The 22820-nt window shown below is 34.0% G+C and overlaps 3 protein-coding genes across 10 annotated transcripts; all 3 read left to right on the top strand.

Moving 5' to 3' along the window:
- Window positions 1-2452: 2452 nt before the first annotated feature.
- LOC117920892 (solute carrier family 35 member F1-like) lies at window positions 2453-7593 on the top strand. The gene is made up of 11 exons (XM_034838580.1): window positions 2453-2816; window positions 2935-3029; window positions 3428-3485; window positions 3934-4125; window positions 4428-4504; window positions 4691-4773; window positions 4968-5019; window positions 5276-5344; window positions 5746-5832; window positions 6007-6071; window positions 7166-7593. Exons 1-11 carry the CDS (start codon window positions 2630-2632, stop codon window positions 7269-7271), a joined length of 1071 nt encoding a protein of 356 aa, XP_034694471.1. The 5' UTR covers window positions 2453-2629; the 3' UTR covers window positions 7272-7593.
- Window positions 7594-8437: 844 nt separating this feature from the next.
- On the top strand, window positions 8438-12899 carry LOC117920520 (solute carrier family 35 member F2-like). Of its 2 annotated transcripts, XR_004652261.1 has the most exons (12): window positions 8438-8729; window positions 8851-8945; window positions 9355-9412; window positions 10087-10278; window positions 10554-10630; window positions 10861-10943; window positions 11132-11183; window positions 11608-11676; window positions 12077-12163; window positions 12308-12372; window positions 12499-12765; window positions 12881-12899. XR_004652261.1 is itself a non-coding variant. In XM_034838111.1 (11 exons), the coding sequence occupies exons 1-11, from the start codon at window positions 8606-8608 to the stop codon at window positions 12608-12610; spliced, it is 1014 nt and encodes a 337-aa protein (XP_034694002.1). In that variant the 5' UTR covers window positions 8438-8605; the 3' UTR covers window positions 12611-12876. The 2 variants fall into 2 exon arrangements, 1 of the variants encoding a protein (XP_034694002.1); XM_034838111.1 differs by lacking the exon at window positions 12881-12899 and having other exon boundaries at window positions 12499-12876.
- Window positions 12900-13843: 944 nt separating this feature from the next.
- LOC117920518 (solute carrier family 35 member F1-like) lies at window positions 13844-20128 on the top strand. 7 transcript variants are annotated; one of them, XM_034838107.1, is made up of 12 exons: window positions 13870-14170; window positions 14351-14445; window positions 14752-14809; window positions 15311-15502; window positions 15796-15872; window positions 16723-16805; window positions 17000-17051; window positions 17486-17554; window positions 18036-18122; window positions 18292-18356; window positions 19404-19548; window positions 19681-20128. In XM_034838107.1, exons 1-11 carry the CDS (start codon window positions 14149-14151, stop codon window positions 19513-19515), a joined length of 912 nt encoding a protein of 303 aa, XP_034693998.1. In that variant the 5' UTR covers window positions 13870-14148; the 3' UTR covers window positions 19516-19548; window positions 19681-20128. The 7 variants fall into 7 exon arrangements, with proteins under 7 accessions (XP_034694000.1, XP_034693997.1, XP_034693996.1 ...); XM_034838104.1 differs by having other exon boundaries at window positions 13875-14250; XM_034838106.1 differs by lacking the exon at window positions 19681-20128 and having other exon boundaries at window positions 13861-14250; window positions 19391-19464.
- The last annotated feature ends 2692 nt before the right edge of the window (window positions 20129-22820 follow it).

Raw genomic sequence — 22820 nt, forward strand, 5'->3', positions numbered from 1 at the left:
TTTATCTTAAATATTAAAGCAACTTATTTAAGACTTAAATAAGAATAAATAAACAAACAAACTCTTGATATATTTGGGTTCATAAAATATACTTGCCTTCTCTCCCTCTCCTTCCCCATGGTAAGATGATGGGCTTTGCCTCTACATGTTTTAAGAATTTGTTTTACATCCATGAATCCACATGTACTACTCATTTTTTATGATAAAAAATTATATTTATTTTATACATGTATAATACTTTTTAATATGGATATTTATTATTTAAGGCTAAATAATATTTAAATTTTAAAAAAAAATAATTTGAAAAAAGTTACCAAGCAATCTTAATATTTAAAATAAAAATCAAATAATAAGTTTGAAAAAAAGTAATCTAATAATAATTTTATCTTAAGCCTAATATAAATTATTAATTTAAAAATATTAAGTTTTCCGGAACAATCTGTTACCATGAATGAAAATGCTATAGTATCATAACGATACTTATAAAATAAGAAATCTAAATCATTCATTATGTATGGTGAGATCTAAACTTGTCAAATATGAGTACAAACAATTTAAATATAAATATATGAGATCAAGATATAAATAATAAATTTAAAAAATGTGTATGTAGTTTTACCTTATCGAGGATATTTTTTCAATGGGTATCAAAAAAGTATATTTTGATAAAGTCACATCCTAATATAAAACCTATAAATACAAACAATATTATTTATCTTACATTATTTTATAAAAATATAAGAAGATTATTTTCCAACAATTTTAATACTTTATGAAAAGAGGTTAGATATAATAATGAATAAAAAGGGTTAATTTCATTAACCTCCCTCGAAGTTTTGATTGAATATACATAATCCTCATTGGTTCAAAATTTCATTAAATACCTTTATTTTTATTTATTGTTTTCACTTACTTCATTTCTAATTCAAAATAAGGGAGATATTTAACAATTTTAAAATTAATGGAACTAATTATATTTAGCTAAAACCTATAGGTAGACCTGTGAAATTAACTCTTAATAAAAAAATCTCATACATATGGTATATATATCACTTATTGAAATTTTAGTGATACTTTAGGGTTTTATAGTTTTTGGGTTTTGTAGATTTAAAATATATCTAATAATTAGAAAATAAAAAATATTTTTATTTATAATAAATTAAAAATAGAGAAATTTTTTCAAAACACAATTTAGTTGTATTCATATATTTTTAAAGGTTCTTTTAAAAAATAATGAGAAAAATAAAAAGAATAATTAAAAATAAATAATTATGTAAAATTAAAAACCTAGGAAATAAGTTGAAAACATTCAACAAGTATATTTTTATCCTAAGAAGTATCAAAAAAATTATTTTTGAAAACTTTCTCAAACAAATCCTTGGGAAAGAAGTCAGAATTGGTTTAAATCATTTTTTTTAAAAATATTTTTTCTATTTTGATTTTATAAAATTTTTATAAATTTAATTTATATAATATTAATTTAATTTAATTAAAATTTTATTAAAAATAAAATTAATTTTTTAATTATAAATAAATTTTTAAAAACAATTTTAATTTTAAAAAAGTCATATTTGAAGATTTTTGATATAATATGATATTGTGGAAAAAAAACACATGATATTAGGTTTGATTTTATTTATTTTTATTTTAAAAAAATTTCATGTGTTTTTAAAAACAGATTCAATCTACTTCTATTTATTATTTAAAAACGCTTTTTTATTTCATTTTGTTTTTTAAATTTGTAAACAAAATACAATGGTCATATATAACGCAATTTTTTAAAATATTTTTTTTATTTTTAAAAAATAAAAAATAATTTTGTAATTACACATCTAAAAGAAACTTTGGGTGTCGTGCTTATTAAAAAGAAACTTCTCCACTTAGTTAAAAAGTGGAAAGAAATTTGTTTTTGTAGTCGCCTCTCTGGTCAAGATTTGACATCAATTGCCGGGACCATCCAAAGAAAATTCTCCATTCCGAAGACTATTTCATGCTCACTTGCATTGATATTTTCAGAGTCGTTCTCCGATGAACGATCATTGTAATTGCGACATTTAGCTTGGTCTAGAATATAATATAAGAAAGGTATCCACAATAGAACAAGCACTCCTCGGTATGTTAGAATCGATCTTCTCAAACCTAACGCCCAATTATTGTGAGTCCATCGATAAACCATACCTACAAGTAATGATAGAGGAAGAAGGAATTCAATATTGAATGATGAAAATGGAAGATGAAGAGTACCCCACGAGCAGCAACTGGAGTACGGGGCAATTTCCACGAAAATACCTTCAATCAAGCTTTAATCTCAATAGAAAGCTGTACGTTGAATTAAATTAAATTAGAATTCCGTTTCAAATCATAGTAAAGCCAAAAGTACCAAACTATATTTTGATGCATCAAAAATAAATAAATAAATAAATAAAAGTTTCAGGAGTGGGAAGGTGGCTGGTTGACTATCGGGAAAATGGAGGGTCCCTGCAGAATCATGGCCTGAAAGGGACTGAACCAAAACGAAAAAAAAATGGCACCCGCGCATATGGCATAATCAAATAAACATTATTGCCTGTGTTGCTGATACAGAAACTTTTATGTGATTTTTCTGGCTACTACACACTGAAGAACTGCTATGTATGCCATCAACTGCTGGTGGAGAGGCAATGAGGTCTTACTGCGATGGAAAAGTAATGAATTCGTGCTGCGATGGATAAGGAATGAAAGATTGCTGCGAAATGCGTATGCGCTATTCCTGGGTCAAGTCGTTTCTTTTCTAGTTGCGTTTAGCAGCTTCTTTTCTTCTTCTGTAATCGATCTTGGTAACTTTCTGTTCTTCGTCTTTTCAGTTTTCTGTTTTTGGGATTGTTGAATCATTTTTGTTAAGTTCATTTCTATGGTTGTGGCCTTGTGGGGGGTCTTTCTTTTGGGTGTGTGCAGGTGTGAATGTGCCTCTCACCCAGAGTTTCTTCGCTTATCTGTGCTTAGTTCTGGTTTTTGGGACTATCAGGCTGGGTAGGCGTCAGAACATACGGGTAAAATCATCTTCATTCATCAATCGAACAGACGAAATAGTCAATATTTAGTTTTATTTTCTTGGGTTTTGATTTATATATCTGCTCTGCATTTGCTCGTTTGTGTGGTGCTAGCAAGAATCGTTTGGGCTCCATTCAGTTACTGAGAAAATGTTCGAAAAGAGCAGGATCTAAAAAGTCTAATATTAAATTTTGAAAAGCAAGTATCCTACTATGTTGTGTTGATTTTTTTATTTTAATGAAACAAGAGCAACAAAACAAATTATATTTCTTCTTTCTACTTGCTTCCTTCTCTTCTCTTGGAAACCAAAGGGGAGGGTTGGTGAAGGTGGTTTTGTAAATTCATGGATATGATAGTGGGTGTTTAAAGATATTCAATATATTATGTGACTTCTCAGGTTTCTTGGATTTGGTATCTCTTCTTGGGCTTTGTTGATGTTCAAGGGAATTATCTTGGTAAGTCTCTTTCATGTGCTCTTGGCCTTTGTAATGGATCATAGATTCATAAAGCTGAATAGCTTCATTTTTCCAGAAAATGTATATGGTTGTTGCATATAACACCCATATGGGATTGGGGATTTTTTTATTCTGTATGTGGTAGTAAGGTGGAAAATGTCGTGGGACAGAAAAAGGTCAGATAGTGATGGGTTAAGTAAATTAGAATGGGGTGATGAGTGGATGGAACATTAAGATGCACGTATTGTTGTGCTCTTCGCTTAGCTATACCGGCTCGGAGATGCCCATGTCCTTCATGGGGAAACTACCAGCACAACTTGGAGAATTTTGTCATAATGCATGAGGGGAATGTGGGGTTCCAAACATTTTATCAAGGACTCAAAAATTAGGAGGTAGTTGATAAATGGACTTCTGAAATTACTGATGTTCCTTTTAATGTTTTGTGCAGTCAAAAAAGCATACCAGTATTCGTCAGCTACTAGTGTGACGTTATTGGATTGTTGGACGATACCATGGGCCATGATTTTCACATGGATCGTTCTAGGCACCCGATATTCCATAAGGCAGTTCTTTGGTGCAGCCCTGTGTGTTGCAGGCCTTGCTTCAGTGTTTCTCTCAGATGCTGGGGTGGGTGGTGGAGGTGACATTTTCTTTTCCCCAATTTTTTATTTTTTTTTCATTTATAATTTCTGGGTACTAATGCGTCTGAAAGTATAACATCCGGCCTGTAGATGTTACCATTAACAATTTTGTTAGGTGGTTCTAGGTACCATGTAGGGGAGCCCATTGCTAGCTTCTTCCTATTCAGAATAATTTTTATGGGCAACATTAGAAATAACTACCTAAACCCCTTGTGCAGTCTTTACTTTATTACTGAAAATTTTACATTTTGATTTATTACTATAGTATCAACTATCACACAAACTTGTATTCGTCTCTTAGGTGGTTCGAAACATATTCTTGGTGATACACTCGTCGTTGCAGGAACACTTTTCTTGGCCATGAGCAATGTTGGTGAGGTTGGTAAATCTCATTGAACTGCTCAAGCTCACTCTATCATTCATATAAAGCTGAAAATTGAATGCATTTTGAGTATTTTGAACTTCTTAGAAATGAAACAGAGTTCATATTCTACATTTATCCCTTCTTGTACAATTAATGGCCTCTTACGAGTTTCCTATCTTCTTTTTCCTACCTAAATGCAGGAATTTTGTGCCAAGAAGAAAGATAGTGTTGAAGTAGTTGCAATGATTGGTGCTTTTGGACTGCTAGTGAGTGCATGTGAGATGTATCCTTTTCATTGGGCAATATATATTCTACAGTCCAGGGCTTGCTTTTGCTTTCTAAAACTCGATTATTCAGATTCATTTCTGTTGTAATTTTAGCTTCAAATGGTGTAGCTTGGAAAATAACTTATGGTACTATTAAGTTATTTGAGGAATTGTATTTATGCTTTCATTCCATAACCTTCGATTCTCATAGCTACATAATGGAGTTTGAGACTCTGAAGTCTATCAAATGGTCTCCAGATATTGTAAGTGATTTATTTCTGCATTTAAAAAATTTTTTTTTTTTGGTGATTTTATACACTGTTCTTTCAAGGTCCTCTGTATTCTTGGATCAAGCATCTCCTATAGTACAAGTGGTTTAACATAGGTGGCACGGGGGCAGAATCAAGAGCTTCAGTACATTTGAATATGCTTCCCTCATTCTCCTTTTAAATTCTAGCTAGTCAACAGACTAGATGTGGTAGTTACAATTTAAACTAAATCACTTTCTCTTGTTTTCAGATACTAGGCCTTGCTGGTCATGTTCTATCAACCTTTCTGTTCTATACTCTTGTTCCTTTTCTTCTCAAGGTCAGTTTCCTTCTCTTGGACTGTCAAAGGTGGAGTTGCTTTTCTTTAGACAATTGTTCTTATCTTTCAATCAGTTCCTTGCTAGCATGAAAGTCTCTGCACCAAGGAAGTCTGGTCTCCATTTCTGTTGATTATAGTGTTAAGAGATTAAAAGAATAACATAATATTTTAGTCGAGTTGGACTACAAAGCTTCAATTTGCTATTTAATCCCTGATTATATAGAGGTTGAAGATTTTGTTTTCCTCCTTCAAAGAGAAAGGGTGCATTTGGATGGACATCTATTTGAGAGAGACCGTCTTCACCAAACAATGCATTGATTTAAAATGGCTCCCTTGTAGTGAAGCCTTTTGTCAGAAGGATCCAATGTTATTGCTTTCTAATAAGAGTATTTTGGATACAGCTCAGTGGAGCCACAATGCTCAGTCTTTCTCTTCTTACATCCGATTTGTGGGCAGTGGTTATTCGCGTCTATTTCTACCACCAGAAGGTAACAATTTCAAATTTCTATCCCTTCAATACAGGACAAGTTATCAGCCAGAGTCCAACCATTTTGCATTTGATTCTACTGTAAATGATTTTTGAACAGTAAGCTAATGTCTTCCATTTCTTAAAATTGGCATCATCGATACAAATCTGACCAAGAATTGCACTTCAATTGCAGGTTGACTGGTTATACTATCTTTCTTTTGCAACCATTACTATTGGACTCATCATTTATTCGAAAGAGTATGTTCTATACTTGTTCCATTTTTATTCCATAAAAGTATTAGACTCTCACTTTAAGTCAATCCTGGAAAAACAATTACTACCTTCAATCTGATTGCACATCAACCATGTTTGTCGACATAGACAAAAGTCACCAAATAGATAACCTGGAATTGCTGCAATTAATAATTGAAGTCAAGGAGTCAACATGAGTTATGATTTAAAAAGGGTAGATCAATTCATTATCTGCACAGAACCAGTGAGTCAACGTCTCATTCATCAAGGTTAGAGACTTATCTCCAGCACTTGACTTGATGTCAATCCTCTATCAATTTGTTGTGCCCGCAGCAGAAGCTTCAATGCAATGGGCTGGTAAAATGACATAAAAGGAAAGCCACACGAGTATAAAAGATGTGGTTTGACAAATCATATCTACATCACAGAGGAAAGAGAAAACAGAAACAACTCTTAAGCTCGAAAACAACTCATGTTTCTCTACTCCTAATATCTACACCCTCAATCCCGAGCCCTACTTGGATGCCTCTCACTTTTCTTCACATTTTTACCTTTCTTCTTTACAAACTAATCTCAGTCTTATAACTTTTTTCCTCATAGCCTAGAAACTTATTTTCACAAGGAAATGCCAATGTATGAAATATTCTATACACTAATTTTTATTTTTATTTTCACCAAAAGGAGTACTAAATAAGAATTTAAGACACCTTTCCAAAAACATTGTTACCGAATTCCTTGCAAGCAAGTGGATGGCAAAGAGGTGTTGTCCTTGAACCTTTGACTAGAACAGGATATGGTGAGGAAAGCTGTCCTTATTGGTCATGCATTTCAAACTCAAGTAGTAACCTTCCAAAGTTCTTCTAGACTAGGAAATGATCCTAGACAAGTATTCATTCTGCACTGACCAAAACAGCTTTATGTTTTCTACTGATGACTAGCTTGATTCACATCATACTTGGGTCTCATGTAGTTTTCAAGCTTATAATCCTCAATGATCGCAGCTTATGATCAGTTTGAATTTTGAATCGTTGAAACATCTGTGGAATATGACTAAGATTGCATTATATCTCATCTGATGCTTATGTTTTGTCGTGTAACAGTGAGGGGGGTTCCAATATATCGGTTTTTGAGGATCAAAACCTCAATGCACAATACCAAGAGCTCAATGAAGGGAGTGCAGGATGTAAGAATGAAACTTCTTCATGAGGGTCACTGTTGAGAGGCAATCACGGAAATTCAAACCTTCAGTAGGCTGTATATTACTTGAATTTAAAAGCACTTGGAATAGAAGCCAGATATGATATACTATCTTGATAGGGATGAAGTTGTAGCCGCAAAATAAAATGTATGTTCTACCTGTTGCTGCTAGAAGCTCTTTCCTTGAAAGATTTAACTTTTCATCCCGAGGATGCGGCTCACTTTCTTCTGAGATGGCTGATCATCTACTGTTTGGTTGATGTTTTTAGTTGTTCCTACTGCCCAATATATCATAATGTGAAGCATCTCAGTACATTTATGCTGCTATCAACATTTATAGTAATTTCTCATTATTCCCAAATCCACGATGATTATTCTTTACTCAACTCTTGCCTAGGGCCCAATATGAAAGTTGAACATACATATAAATGACCTGGGCTGGGCCAATGTATATGGACTGGTACGCCATGGCCAGTTGAATGAGCTCTTGGGTTTGCACAAACGGATCTCGCTATGCATCCTTGCCCCAGAATGGGCTGGGCTCTGGGCCTTTTCCGAGACCACCTGGCTGTCATATTGCGTTACTTTTTTTTTTTTTTTTTAATACTTTTAATTTGCATGCAATGCACTATGCCTTGACTTTGGACTCTTAACGGTGGTCGGCACGTGGCTTCTTCCCGGTGGTTAAAGAAACACATGGTTGCGTTTCTTTGCTTGCTTGCCAACACCTACCAACTCAACTGCCGTACCCTCAACTTTTTTGTCGCCTTCTTAAAATGAAAATTTAATTACATAGTTGGAGATTTTAAAAATAATTATCAAGAATGATTAAAAATAAAAAATATGTTTAAATATATTTTAAAATATAAAAAATAGATTTTTATTTTATAAAACATCATAAAATAATTTTTAAAAATTATTATAAAAATCTATTTTTAAAAAAATAGATCATGGTTTTTTCCTTATCCCGTCTTTTTATTTTGTTTGGTTAATATGAATCAACTGTTTCTAGAAACAGACGTGCCCATAATAATCACACATCCCCGTCTCGACAGTTAATAGATTCAATGAAAAAAAAAGGAAAAACAAGAGAAAAAGTGATCCATCATCAGACCGAGCATGTCTTTATGTGTTGATTTGTGTTAATAAGACGGGAAGAATTGCGTTGACCATATTTCATAACGCCAAGAACGGTGGCTGCAGATTTGTATATCTGGGAGAGACCCCAGCGAAACACACGTTTGGTATAAATACCAGTGGGAAAATGTTTGGCGTTTCCAAGCATCGGAGCCTTTTTTATATTATTTTTCTGAGTACTAAATACTGGAAGTGGTGAGTGTGCCATGAACAGCTGGTGGAGGTGCAATGAGGCCTCACTCCGAACTCTGCATGTACTGCTCCTGGGTCAGGTCGTTTCTTTTGTCCTTGCAGTTTCCGGCTTCACTTCGTCTTTTATAGCCGATCTTGGTAACTTTCTATAGTTCATTATTGAGGTTTTTTTTTTGTTGGGTTGTTGGAATTTGTTTGTCAATTTTATTTTATTGTTTTTTATTTTTCCTTTTTCCCCTTCTCGTTTGGGTGTTCGCAGGTGTGGATGCGCCTCTTACCCAGAGTTTCTTCACTTATCTGTGTTTAGCTTTGGTCAATGGGAGTATCTTGTTGTATAGGCGTCAGAGACTACAGGTAAAATGATATTTCTCTAAAATCAAACGCACGAAATGATTGATGTTTGACGAATATTTTTGAGTTTTGGTTTATACGTCTGTTCTGCATTTGGCTCATCTATGTGCTTCCACGGACATTCCTTTTTTGCTTCATTTGGTTGGTGAGAAAATGTTGGAAAATAGAGGATATAAACTGCATAATTTTTTTAACTGAGACGGGTTAAGCAGTCGATGCTTGAATAGATTTTTTATTTTTTTATTTTTACTGAATAAGAGCAACAAAATTTAATAATTTTTCCTTTTATTTTCCTCAGTTCTCTTGGCAGCCAAAGAAAGGATCAATGAAGTGACACTGTAAAATTGGTTTACATAAGCTAATTTTCCTGGGTTTGTTATAAAAATGTGCAATATATTTTGTGAGTTTTCAGGTTTCTTGGTATTGGTATCTCTTCTTGGGCTTTATCGACGTTCAAGGGAATTATCTGGGTGAGTCTCTCTCTTGAACATGGATATGATTGTTATATATAGCAACCATGGCTGCATAATGACAAATTAAGGATCGGAAATTACCCGATTCTTAGAACGAATTAGGATTTAGTACTACTTCAGGAAGGCTGTAAGGAAAAAAGGTTGGTTGCCATGGTTAAATGATTCAAAATGTGATGATGAGTGGGAGGCAAAAAAAAGCATGTTACATGAAAATGTTCAGTTTATTATTGTCTTGGATTTATTTTGGACTTAGCTATATTTCATTGTTTATGAACAAATTCAAGATTATGATTATATTTGTTCAAATTGTATTAACCACTTATTCACTTGTAATTAAAAACTTTTGCGTAATTCAATGCTTCTTTAAGGAACATGGAGAATTTGGTTAAGAGTACCAGACGGGAATGTGGACTTAAGTGATCCAACCACTTGCTCATCCCCAGAACTGGAAACTGAAAATTAAATGTATTGTATAAAACAAACTCTTGGAGGCAATTCTGGGACATTATAATATGTTGTCATTTAGGTAGTTGACATATAGACTTCATTAATTTGACTGAAAATGAGGCTTGGTTCCAGCCATTTGTTTAAAGATTAGTACAATCTCATACACAACTAGTTCATGTGTGGAATTCTGAAGTTATTAATGCTTTGTGAATGTCTTAATGCAGTCAATAAAGCGTTCCAGTATTCATCACTTACTAGTGTGGCATTATTGGACTGTTGGACAATACCATGGGTCATTATTCTCACATGGATCTTTCTAGGCACTCGATATTCCATATGGCAGTTCTTTGGCGCTGCCCTCTGTGTTGCAGGCCTTGGTTTAGTGCTTCTCTCTGATGCAGGGGTTGGTGGTGAAGGTGACATTTTCATTTCCCCAATTAGAACTGATTTTTCCATTTTGTACTTTCTTGGTTACGGTATAACATTCTGCCCTTGATATTCTCATTGCCAATTTTATTTAGGTGATTCTGGGTGCCATTAATGAAAGTATGTCTTAGCTAGGAGTGCCATTAAAGCAATTCTTGAGGGGAACAATAACAAATAATTATCTAAGCCCCTGTACAGTTTTACTCCGGTACCAACATTTTACATTCTTAGTAATGTATCTCACAAAATTCTAGTGGTCTCTCAGGTGGTTCAAGACCTCTTCTTGGTGACACACTTGTCATTGCAGGGACACTTTGCATTGCCATGAGCAACGTTGGTGAGGTTGGTAATCTCTCCCTCCCTCCCTCCCTATATCTCATTCATCTTAAACAGCCTTGAGTTCATTGATATGTGGCTAGTGAGTGAGATGTTGGCTATATGAAAATGGATGCATTTTCAGTATTTTCTGCATCTTGCTATGGAAACGTAATTCTTATCATGCATTTATCCTTTCTGGATCAATTACTTGCCTCTTATGTGTTCCCTATCTTCTTATTCCTTCCTAAATGCAGGAATTTTGTGTCAAGAAGAAAGATCGTGTTGAGCTAATGTCAATGCTTGGTCTTTTTGGATTGCTAGTGAGTGTATGTGAGATGTATCCTTTTCATTGAACAGATACATTATGTCTTTGATTTGCTTTTACTTCTGAAACTCAGTTGTCCACAGTCATGTGTGTTTTACTTATAGCTTCTAAGACCATAGCTTGCAATATAATTTATGTTACTATCAGTAACTTGTGGAATGGCATCAATGCTTTCTTTCCATAACCTTCAATTCTTTTAGATCCATAGTGGAGTTAAAGAGTCTGGAATCAATTGAATGGTCTACCGAGATTGTAAGTAATCCATTTTGGTATTATCTGTGATTTGATGCACTGCCCTTTAATAGCTTCATCTCTGTATTCTCTATAAATCAAGCATCTCCTTTAACAAAAGTGGTAGAGGCAAGAGCTTTGGCATATTTAAACATAATTATTTTGAGGGCTTTTATATGGGAAAGGTTTACAATTAGCATCATTATGTTTTTTCTTTGAAATGTTAAGCCCCATGAAAGCCTTCTTGGAATAAATAAGACTTTTTTTTTTATGGGTTTCTAGCTTACTGATTTCTGATACCCTGATTGTATAAATCTAATTTATTACATAATAAGTTGCACTCAAGTATATGCTTGCCTTTTTCTCTGTTTCAAATTATCTATCCAGTCATTTGGAATAGTTGAGGTCATTACTATTTAATTTGAATCACTTCTCTTGTTTTCAGGTATTAGCCTTTGTTGGTTTTGCTCTGTCAAACTTTCTGTTCTATACTCTTGTTCCTTTTCTTCTAAAGGTAAGTTTCCATCTGAGTCACTGGTGGAGTTTTTCTTCTGTAGATGAAAGTTTTCTTACTTTTCAGTTGATTCTTGATACTGTGGAAGTCACTGCTCCAAGATTAGTTACCATTTCTGTTGCAAAAAGTATTCAAAGATTAAATGAGTAAGGTAATATCTTAGTTTAGGTTGTGTAGAAAGTTCCCGATGTGCATTCTTTTTTCGAAGAAGAAAAAGACAGTCTATTTGGCTGGGTAAACTCATTGTGAAAATGCAGACTTTTGTGATCACTAATTTGAGGGAGACTGTTTTCACCATACAAGGCAATGGGTTAAAAGGGACCGGACCCTTGCTGTGAAGCCATTTGAGGGAAGGATCCCACACGATCACTATCTCTAACGTGATTATTTTTGGATACAGATTAGTGGAGCCACAATGTTCAACCTTTCTGCTCTCACATCTGATATGTGGGCAGTGGTGATTCGCATCTTTTTCTACCACCAGAAGGTATGCTTCCAACTTTATTTCACTTTTATAGAGGCGAACAAGTTGTTTGGCAAGGGCCCAATCATTTTGAGCCTCATTCTACTGCATTATAAGCTGATATCTTCCATTTCTCAAAGCTGACATGAAATAAACCTCTAATTGCAGGTTGACTGGTTATACTATCTTTCTTTTGCAGTTGTTGCTATTGGCATCATCATTTATTCAAATACGTAACTTCTATTCCTTATCTTGGAAAATTTTCTTCCAATTTTTACTTATATATTTATTTATTTTATGTAATATTTCCAGAAGTAGCTCAATTTGAAAACAATTCTGCTTGTGGTTTTCTGTAACAGCGAGAAGGATCCCATTCCTTCACCATCTCCTGAGACCGGAGACCTAAGTGCACAATACCAAGTGCTTAATGGAGAGAGTACAGAATCTAGGAATGCGATTCCTGGTTCATGAGGACCGGTGCAATCAAAAGCTACTAGTGGAAATTTATATGCAGGAAAGCAATGGTGAAATTTGAACCTTCCTCCATTGCAAGAATCTCTAACTCTACGGGCTGAGACGCTCCATTCTATCACATGTAGCTGTACTATGCGATATTCAATTATAAAGTATGTTGTCACACTTTGATATTTTCTGGTATTAAGTTATGGACGAAACATGTGTTCTTACATGGTATTATAAATAATATATCAATCTCGACGGTCACATTTTATTTCTAATCAGGCATAGGCAAGCTGGCAAGGGAACTTGACCCATTACAATCTTGGGCGCAATGGGCTGGGCTCTAACTGGGTCTGTGTCAGACCACCTGGTTCGTCAGCCGATGAATCGGGTCCATGATGGATTGGATGGGCCACCCAAGAGTTAGCCCATTATTTGCAAAATCCTCTCTGCCTCCTAACGATTTATTAGAACCTCTATAAACTATCGATAATATCGAAATAGGTATTTTTAGGAAATAATAATAATAGATGTAGCATGAAATAATAAATATGATGATTTATTATAGTAATTATTTTCCACTTTAAAATTATCATAAAATTTATTTTTCTTCGATTTCTCTAATTTAAAAAACATTTGACTTCTTGTTTCTTTTGCACAGCTTTAGTTTAAAATTTGTCAAGAAAATAATTCAGGTCCCCCAAGCTTTACAGTCACATTGTACCTTCAGTTTAGGAGCTCAGGATTCCGATGGAGCACGTGACTTGGACTTGGAGGATTAAGAAACACGTGGTTGCTTTCTTCGGCCGTCTACCACACCTGCCAAATTCGCTCTTTTTTTCATATGGAAGACATAGTTGAAATTGTGTTGGCTCATAGCCTAATACCGATATAAAGAAAGAAATGGAGATGTTACAACTTGTACGCCACGCAGGAGCTGACTCAGCATACGAAAATGCAGCAGTATTTTAACATTCTCGGATGAGCTGTCATATCAAAAAGGATTCCTCAAAATCTTTTGACTGCGATGATAGTATAGCGTATAGTGTATACTCTATAAAATAAAAAATAAACAATATCGATGACATATTAAATTTTTTCCAGATTTACGGTGAAGGGTGACATTTTCTTTTGTCAATCCTTAGCAAATTCTTGAAAGTTCTGTTTGGGATAATAAAATTCACCCATCCTCTAAGAGTAGACTTTAGCTCATTATCACACGTCTCCATGTTGACACATTTCCATTTAGAAAGGGAAAAAAAATGAGAAGCAAGAGTGATCCAAACATGTCTTTATGCAATCCCGGGAAAATATGGCTTTGACCAGCTGGCCAAAAAGTCGCCAAGAACGGTAGCTGCAGATTTGGATGCGTGAGTGTGACCGCAGTGAAGCACATGTCTGGTCTAAATGATTTAAGTACGATGAGAAAAATGTGGGGTGTTGCGTATGGAAGTTTTTATTTGATTTTTCTGAGCACTGAACACTGAATCTGAGTATAGAACACTGAAACTGGTGTGGTGAGTGCGCCATGAGCAGCTGGTGGAGAAGCCATGGAATCTTGCTGCGAACTTTGTATGTATTATTTCTGGGTCAGGTCGTTTCTTTTGTACTTGCAGTCGCCAGCTTCTCTTCGTCTTTTATAGCCGATCTTGGTAACTTTCTATAGTTGATTACTGAGGTTTTTTGTTGGATTATTGGGAGTTTGTTTGTTAATTTTAGTTTATTATTTTTCCCTCTTTTGGGTGTGTTCAGGTGTGGATGCGCCTCTTACACAGAGTTTCTTCACTTATTTGTCTTTAGCTTTGGTTTATGGGAGTATCTTGTTGTATAGGCGTCAGAAACTTCGGGTAAATGACCTTTCTCACTAATCAAAGAGACGACAGGATTAGTATTTAATTAGATTTGCTTGGTTTTGGTTTATATGAGTGGTCCAAATTTTTTCGGCCCCATTTGGTAGCTGAGAAAATGTTAGAAAAGTGATGGGAAAAAAAAAAATTTGAATCCTAAATTTTGAACTGAGGTAGATAAAGTATTCCGTTGCTGAATCGAATTTTCTTTTGGCTGCCAAATGGACATTGTAGCTTTATTTGGTTTACATAAACTGATTTTGCTGGGTTTATATATTTATATACATATATATTGTGGGTTGTCAGATTTCCTGGTACTGGTATCTCTTCTTGGGCTTTGTCGATGTTCAAGGGAATTATCTGGGTGAGTCTCTTTCTTGAACATGGAAATGATAACTATAGATAATAACCATGTCGGCACAGTGACAATCAGAATGATCAGGATTTGAGGATGTTTCAGGAAATGCTGTAAGATAAAAAAGCCAGTAGATATGGACTTAGGCTAAATAGTTAAGAAAGGGGTGCTAGTGGGAGGAAAACAAAGAAGCATGTTAGCATGAAAATGACTTATTTATTATTCTCTTTGATTTATTTTGGAACTTAACTCGGGGAATTTGGTTACTGTACAGGAAGGGAATGTGGAATTAACTGATAAAACAAACTCTAGAAGGCGATTTTTGGACTTTATAATATGACTATCATTTAGGTGGTTGACATATAGACTGATTCTTCATTAATTCAACTGCAATTCGGGCTTGGTCCCCAACATTTGGTCATGATTTTCAAGATTATTCCAATGTATTACCAAAGTAGTTGATATATGGACTTCTGAAATTATTAATGTTTTGCTTATGTTTGAATGCAGTCAATAAAGCCTATCAGTATTCATCAATTACTAGTGTGACATTATTGGACTGTTGGACCATACCATGGGTCATTATTCTCACATGGAGCTTTCTAGGCACTCGATATTCCTTATGGCAGTTCTTTGGTGCAGCTCTCTGTATTGTAGGCCTTGGTTTAGTGCTTCTCTCTGATGCTGGGGTGGGCGGTGGAGGTGACATTTTCTTTTCCCAATTGGGAACTGATTTTTCACTTTGTACTTTCTTGGTTATCATATCATGTTCAGCCTCAAATATTCTCATTAACAATTTTGTTTAGGTGATTCTAGGTATAATCAATGAAAGTATATTTCAGCTAGAAGTGCTCATTGCCATTTTCTTTATTTTTCTAGCAATTCTTTAGAAGACTCGAAAAACAACTAACCAACCCCTTGTATAGTTTTTACTCTAGTACCAAAAACTCTACATTATTAATATGGTATCTCACAAACTTCTAGTTGTCTTTCAGGCGGTTCAAGACCTCTTCTCGGTGACATACTTGTCATTGCAGGGACACTTTTCTTTGCCTTGAGCAATGTTGGTGAGGTTGGTAATCCTATTGAATTGTGCACTCTTTCTCTCTCTCCCTACCTCAAGAGTATATCTCATTCACCTTAAGGAGCATTGGGCTCATTGATATATGGCTAGTCAGTGAGATGTTAGCAGTTAATGAATATACACTCTAAAAATGAATGTATCTTGAGTATTTTTTTTGCATCTTGATATGAAAAGAGAATTCATATCATGTATTGATCCTTCCTGGATCAATTCCTTGCCTCTTTGGAGTGTTTTTTTTTTTTTTCTTTTTATGAAATAAGACTACGAAATAGAATACCTACAAATACGATTGAAAGAGGTGTCACAATAATCTTCAAAACTAAACTTTCTAACATCGTAAGGAAAATTTGACCACCGAATGATTGAATCTAGATTACAAATACCTTTCTTTGCTAAACAATCTGCTGTTCTATTCGCTTCCCTATAAATATAATGACAATCATAAATATATATAGATCCTAAGATAACTTAAAAATATCCTCCATCAATAACATAATAGAACTAGGAATATTACTTTTTTTATTATAACAATCTATAACTATTTTCGAGTCACCCTCAATCTCTAGGTTTAAGAACCCATTGTTCTTGGTAGCTAACATGTCATCTCTTAAAGTCATACATTTTGCAATAATTACTGAAGCAGTACCTATATGTCTACTAGCAGCCATTTTTGTGGTACCATTAGAGTCTCTAGTAACCCATCCTGAAGCACTTTTATTCTCTATCCTTGAACCATCAAAATATAATTTGAATCTTCCATTGATTGGAGGAATCCAACGAATCCATTTTTCAACCAATCGAGGGAGTTTACTATCTTCTTATTCCTTCCTAAATGCAGGAGTTTTGTGTCAAGAAGAAAGATCGTGTTGAGGTAGTAACAATGATTGGTATTTTTGGATTGCTAGTGAGTGTATGCGAGATGTATCCTTTTCGTTGAACAGCGTATACTTTACGTCTTTTGATCTGCTTTTGGTTCTGAAGCTCAGCTGTTCACATCCATGTGTGCTGTAGTTTTAGCTTCTAAGACTATAGCTTAGGGATATACTTAATGCTACTATTCGGTAACCTGTGGAATAACATTAATGCTTTGATTCCATAACCTTCAATTCTTTTAGATCCATAATGGAGTTAAAGAGTCTGGAATCGGTGGAGTGGTCTACTGATATTGTAAGTAATCCATTTTTGGTATTATTTGTGATTTGATACACTGCTCTTTAATGGTTTCATCTCTGTGTTCTCCATGGATCAAGCTTCTCCTACTTTATAAATGGGTTAACATAGTGACAAAGATTTTTCTAATCAGGCAGTAGCAAGAGCTTTAGAACATTAAAATGTTATTGTTTTGAGGGCTCTTATCTGCAGAAGGTTTACAAATAACATCATTAACTTTTTTCTTTGAAATGATAAGCCTTATGAAAACTTTCTTTAAATAAATCAGATTTTACTTTGGTCAGGGTCCCTAGTTTACCGATTTCTGATATAGGAAGTTATACCCAAATATATGCTTACCCTTTTCTCTGTTTCATATTATTTAATTAGTCATTGGAATAGTTGCAGTTATTACTATTTAATTTGAATCACTTTGTTTTTTCTTTTTTCAGATATTAGGCTTTGTTGGTTATGCCGTGTCAACCTTTCTGTTCTATACCATTGTTCCCTTTCTTCTGCAGGTCAGTTTCCATCTCACCAATTGTCACTGGCGGAATTGTTTTTCTTCATACCTTTTTTTTTTTTTTTTTTTTTTCTGTTCAGTTGATTTCTTGATACCTTGAAAGTCACTGCACCAAAACTAATTATCATTTCTGTTGCAAATATTGCCCAAAGATTAAATGAGTAAGGTAACGTCTTAGTCTAGTTGGTCTAGAAAGTTCCGTATTTGGTTTGCTGTTTCTGATCATCTAAAAGATTGAAGATTTGCTTTTCTTTGGCCAAAGAAAAAATAATCTTTTTTTTTTTTCTTTTTTCCCAAAGAAAAAAGATATATTTGGCTTGGTAGGCTCATCATAAAACTGCAGACTTTGTTTAATGATCATTTGAGGGGGGACAATTTTCACCATGCAAGGCAATGGAAAATGGCTCCCTTGTAGTAAAGCCATCTCAGGAAAGGATCCTTGGCTATAACTGCCTCTAATACTATTATTTTCGATATAGATCAGTGGAGCCACATGGTTCAACCTTTCCCTTCTCACATCTGATATGTGGGCAGTGGTGTTTCGCATCTTTTTCTACCACCAGAAGGTATGCTCCCAAAACTTATCTGTTTTTTTATAGAGGCAAACAAGTTATTAGGCCACAACCAAACCATTTCGAATCGATTCTAATGCAAATGTTTTTGAACCATTATAAGCTGATATCTTCTATTTCTTATCCATAAAAAACCTGACCTGAAATAAACCTCTTATTGCAGGTTGATTGGTTATACTATATTTCTTTTGCAATGGTTGCTGTTGGACTCATCATTTATTCAAAAACGTATGTGCTATACCTTGTCTTGGAAAATTTTCTTTTAGTTTTTATTTGTCTGTTTATTTATTTTATCTAATAATATCATACTAACAAGTACATGCATCCATAAAATATGTCTCCCCAATTAAAACAGTAACCATCTTGAATCCGATTGCACAATTTATCATGTTCATACAGATAAAGTAGACGGCTTCCCAATTGCTAATACTGATAATTAATTCAATCTTGAGCCTTGATTTACAAAGGGGAAATCAATTCACATTATGCACAGAACCAGTAAGCAACCATTTTGAGTTGGCTTGAAGGATCAAAATATGATCCATTGGGATTTATGACCCTGCTCTGTGATTCATGGGGGCCTAGTTGTGGCAGATAGGTGCTTGCTGTGAACCTTGACCACAACTTGTATGATGAGGAACTTACCCTTATTGGTCGTGCAGTTTAAACCTGTGGTGCAATCCTCCATCATACATTAGGCAATTTTCTAAATGAAAAATGATGAAATCTCATTCCATTCAAACCAAAATAGCTTCATGTTTTGTACTATGACCAGCTTGATTCACAATTTACTAGGGACTTTTTGTGGCTTTTTGAGTCTATAATCATCTTTAATGCTGTCACAGGCCCTAAGAAATATATATGGGCAGTGAGGCCCATGTATGCTCAACTTTATAGGCAAACAAATTTTGCATGTGGTGATATTCTGCTAGCATTATTAATACTATGCTTGAGTTTTTATATATTAATTTTGACCTTCAAAACTTGGGAACTTGTGTGTGTAAGAGTAGTCATCAAGGCATAATTGGTTCTCATCCCAACTGAAGCAGAAATAGACCCGAATCCTGATTGCAAGAAGCTAGATAATCAACCCAAATACAGATTAGTCTTTGCAAGTTATGAGGAATGAGCCTATGATACATTCAACATTTCAACCATTGGCACATGTACAGGATGTGATTTATGATTACTATGCATCTCATCTAATACCTTGTAAATGGATTTTCAGAAGCATCTCCATCTTAAAATAGTCCTACTTACGGTTTTCTGTGGCAGTGAAAAGGACCCCATTCCCCTACCAACTCTTGGGGATGGAAACCACAATGCAGAATATCAAGTGCTAGATGAAGAGAGTACAGAATCTAGGAATGAAACTCCTGCTTCATGAGAATCAGAGCAGTTAAAAAAGAAAAAAGAAAAGGTCAGAGTGACGTTCATATATTGAGAAAGCAATAGTGAAATTCAAACCTTGGGTATACTGTAAATTGCTTAAATTTCACACTTTGATTTACTTTCAGCAAAGAAAGCTGATATGATTTACTTGCCTTGGTAGGAATTGACTTGGAAGTTGTCTCCCCTGCTGCTAGAAGCTGTCCTCTTGAGAGATAAATTTTAAAATAGGCATAGCGATTCAGAGAATGTGGCAAGCTTTCTTACAAGAAGGCTGAGCCATTGACTAATTGGTAGTAAGATAGCAGTCGTTCCGACTGATCCAATGTGATATTGTCATCTGTTAAGCATCTTAGTTTACTGTATGCTGCTACCATGTTTCTGGTTATTCAATTATTATTTAATTTTTCTTAGCATTTCCAAATTGACATGTATGGGTTCCTCAGAAAATGGAAAGATTATTTTTCTTTTTTAAAACTGACCTGGATGGGCCATTATATGGGCGCCATTAAAATGGGCTTATACTTCTGTTGTGTCTTAATGATTGTCGAATGATATTTTCTTCTATGGTATTGATAAGATGATATCGTTAATACCTCTTTTAAATTTTATAATGTGTACTCTAATCTCATTTATTCATTATTTTTTAATATGATGTCACTTGTTTATATTATCATTCGATGGTCTAGATGCCGTTATACACATTCAACGGTGTAGATTTAAAGTTGTTTAAGTTGATACGAACCTTAGTATTTTCCGTAATTGAAAGCCTAAAAAAAATAAGTGGACCCAAAATGTACTCACCGTAACACTAGTTGTCTAACCCCGAGACCATACAAAAAACCCTCCCTTTGTTGGATCTGTTGTCTGTTCCCAACTTCAATTTCCAGGTACGTACATTAAGAAAAAGCCTTTGGCAATTTCTCACGTCCACTAATTTCGTTTCCGCTCCGGTTTATTTCTATCTCCATTTTGATTAATGCACCATCTCTTTGTTCCTCCATTTTCTCGATTGTCAAACAGGCTTTTATCCATTGGCTTTTCTTTCTTTCTTTCTTCCTTTATTCTTTTTTGATTTATTAAAATGAATTTCAATATTTTGGAGAATTTTTATCATGTTATTTATGGATATGTAAACTCGTATTGATTGATTGGTGGATCATTTTTATAATCGGAAACATGATGTTGAAAATGCTCTTGAATGTTTGGATTCGGTTTATTATTATATGCTACCTTCATGGCAGTAGAACAATTTAGGTTTGCTAAGTATTCATCGAATTAGACATGTTTGGTTGCCGAGAAAATGTTGTTAGTTTTTATCAAATTGAGTGCGTAGAGAGGGAAAAAAAATGCGATCAATAAGGAAAGACCATTATCCTCGGTTTGGTTTTGATAGAATTCTAAGACTAACAGATTTCACTCAAACGTTTAATTTAAGCTGGGCTTGGTTAGGGTTAGATTATTTCACCTGCTTTCTCAGGTCGTAGACGTGATCGAAAACTGGAAGATAAAAACTTTTGGTGTCTTTCCCTTCCAGTTATCATTGTTTTACTCATTTGAATGCCTGAATCCGTTTGTCTCTGGGTTCATCCATGCGTGCGTGAGTGAATGACTGATCAAGTCCTCCTTTGGAGATGTCTCAATGCTACATCAACATAGCAAAAAAGACCTTTTAAAAACAAAATAATGGTTTCTAAACAGAAATATGTTTTTTTTTTTTAAAAAAAAAAAATCAAATAGGAAATGTGCGTCATTACACCTCTCCAACTTCTGTTAGAATTGTTGTCTTTGTGTAGCAGAATGTCAGAAGGAGGATTAGACCGAAGGAGAAGATTATTGCGAAGCAACGACTACTCCAGAGCCTTCCCAACTGATAAAATCACTTCAGTGGCCATTCCCCTGGCAATGACAGTTACTTCTGTAGTTCTCATTGTGAGTTTCTTATCTACCTATTAACATTTTAGACCTTCATTTCCATTCTACATAGGTTTTCAGTTTTATTTTAACATCATGTGCTGTGTTCTTCCCAGGTACGAGGGATCTATGATATGTCTCAGAATATCGGAAAGAAAGAAGCATGAGGCATCTGCAAATACTTGACGGTGACCTCACAAGTTTTGCATTTGGATAACCATCTACAAATTAATGGGTACCAGTGCCACTGATGGATGATTCCGGGTATGCTGTCATTTTTACTCTGTAATAATTTCACATGAATTCTGGATTTTGGATGATATGGTTGAAAGTTCCTGTATTCCCAGCCCACCAGATGTGTGGTTCCATTGATTGATTTGTATATTTTTCGTTAGCCATTGATCTGACCTAATTCCCTCTCTGTCTGGGGAGAAGTAGAGCTAGCTGATCCTGCTAAATCTCCACTCGGAGATTCCACTATAGAGCAACAGCAGCATTGATTGTATTGTACCTCAGCATTTCAATGCCGAGACGGTCCTATTCTAAGTAACCCTTACTAAATGGTAGTAGGGTTGAAGAATGTACAAGCTGAGAGACTCTGCTTTCTGAAACTCTTTTTCGAAACAATTCCCGGTTCTTTAGAAAAATATAAAACAGATTTTTAATTCATTAATCACCGTTAACAATTTCTGATAGAAAATAATTTTTTAAGAATTTATTTTAAAACAAGTTTTTTAAAATAGAAAATTATTTTCTAATTCAAGAATCATGGTTTGACAAAATTTTTTAAGCCCTTGTTTTAACTTTTAAAAATATGGTTTTTTTTTTTTTTTTTAAAAAAAAAGAATTGAGGTGTTTTAAATTAATTTTTTATAAAGTGTTTTAAGTGACAAATGAAAATATGGATAATTTTTTGTAACTTTTGTATATTTCATGAAGAATAGGCTTAAAGAAAAGTGGTTTTCATGTTCAAATTCAGCTCTCTTATTTTCTATTAAAAATTAAAATACATGTGCTATGCTTGACTCATAAAGTACTAAAAATAAAAAAAATAAAAAAATGTCATAAAAATTATTTTTTATAGAAATATATGAAAAAAAATAAAATATAATTAAAATTACTCAGGATCTTATGTTTTTTTTTAATTATTTAAAAAATAAAAAACAAAACAACAAGTTCAATGAGTTAAAGAATTCGATAAAAATAATTTATTAACATTAAATTTATTTATTCTTATTACTTTTTCTTCCTTTCTATTTTTTTTATATTACTTTCTTTGGCTAATTTTTCCTCAAATTATTCAAACCACATGATCTTAAGTATCATATTATATAATGGTGATTACTTGATTTTTTTAACTATATTTTTCATATTCATTTTTATTAATAT

This window comes from Vitis riparia, chromosome 8 (genome assembly GCF_004353265.1).
Source record: "Vitis riparia cultivar Riparia Gloire de Montpellier isolate 1030 chromosome 8, EGFV_Vit.rip_1.0, whole genome shotgun sequence".
Lineage (NCBI taxonomy): Eukaryota > Viridiplantae > Streptophyta > Magnoliopsida > Vitales > Vitaceae > Vitis > Vitis riparia.

Coding starts and splice junctions, on each gene's coding strand:
- LOC117920892 (XM_034838580.1), top strand. CDS start 2,630: ATGTATGCCATCAACTGCTGGTGGAGAGGCAATGAGGTCTTACTGCGA. Junction 5,020..5,275: donor TCAAATGGTCTCCAGATATT/GTAAGTGATTTA, acceptor TCTTGTTTTCAG/ATACTAGGCCTTGCTGGTCA. Junction 5,833..6,006: donor TCTATTTCTACCACCAGAAG/GTAACAATTTCA, acceptor CTTCAATTGCAG/GTTGACTGGTTATACTATCT.
- LOC117920520 (XM_034838111.1), top strand. CDS start 8,606: ATGAACAGCTGGTGGAGGTGCAATGAGGCCTCACTCCGAACTCTGCAT. Junction 11,184..11,607: donor TTGAATGGTCTACCGAGATT/GTAAGTAATCCA, acceptor TCTTGTTTTCAG/GTATTAGCCTTTGTTGGTTT. Junction 12,164..12,307: donor TCTTTTTCTACCACCAGAAG/GTATGCTTCCAA, acceptor CTCTAATTGCAG/GTTGACTGGTTATACTATCT.
- LOC117920518 (XM_034838104.1), top strand. CDS start 14,127: ATGAGCAGCTGGTGGAGAAGCCATGGAATCTTGCTGCGAACTTTGTAT. Junction 14,810..15,310: donor TGTTCAAGGGAATTATCTGG/GTGAGTCTCTTT, acceptor GTTTGAATGCAG/TCAATAAAGCCTATCAGTAT. Junction 15,503..15,795: donor TGCTGGGGTGGGCGGTGGAG/GTGACATTTTCT, acceptor GTTGTCTTTCAG/GCGGTTCAAGACCTCTTCTC.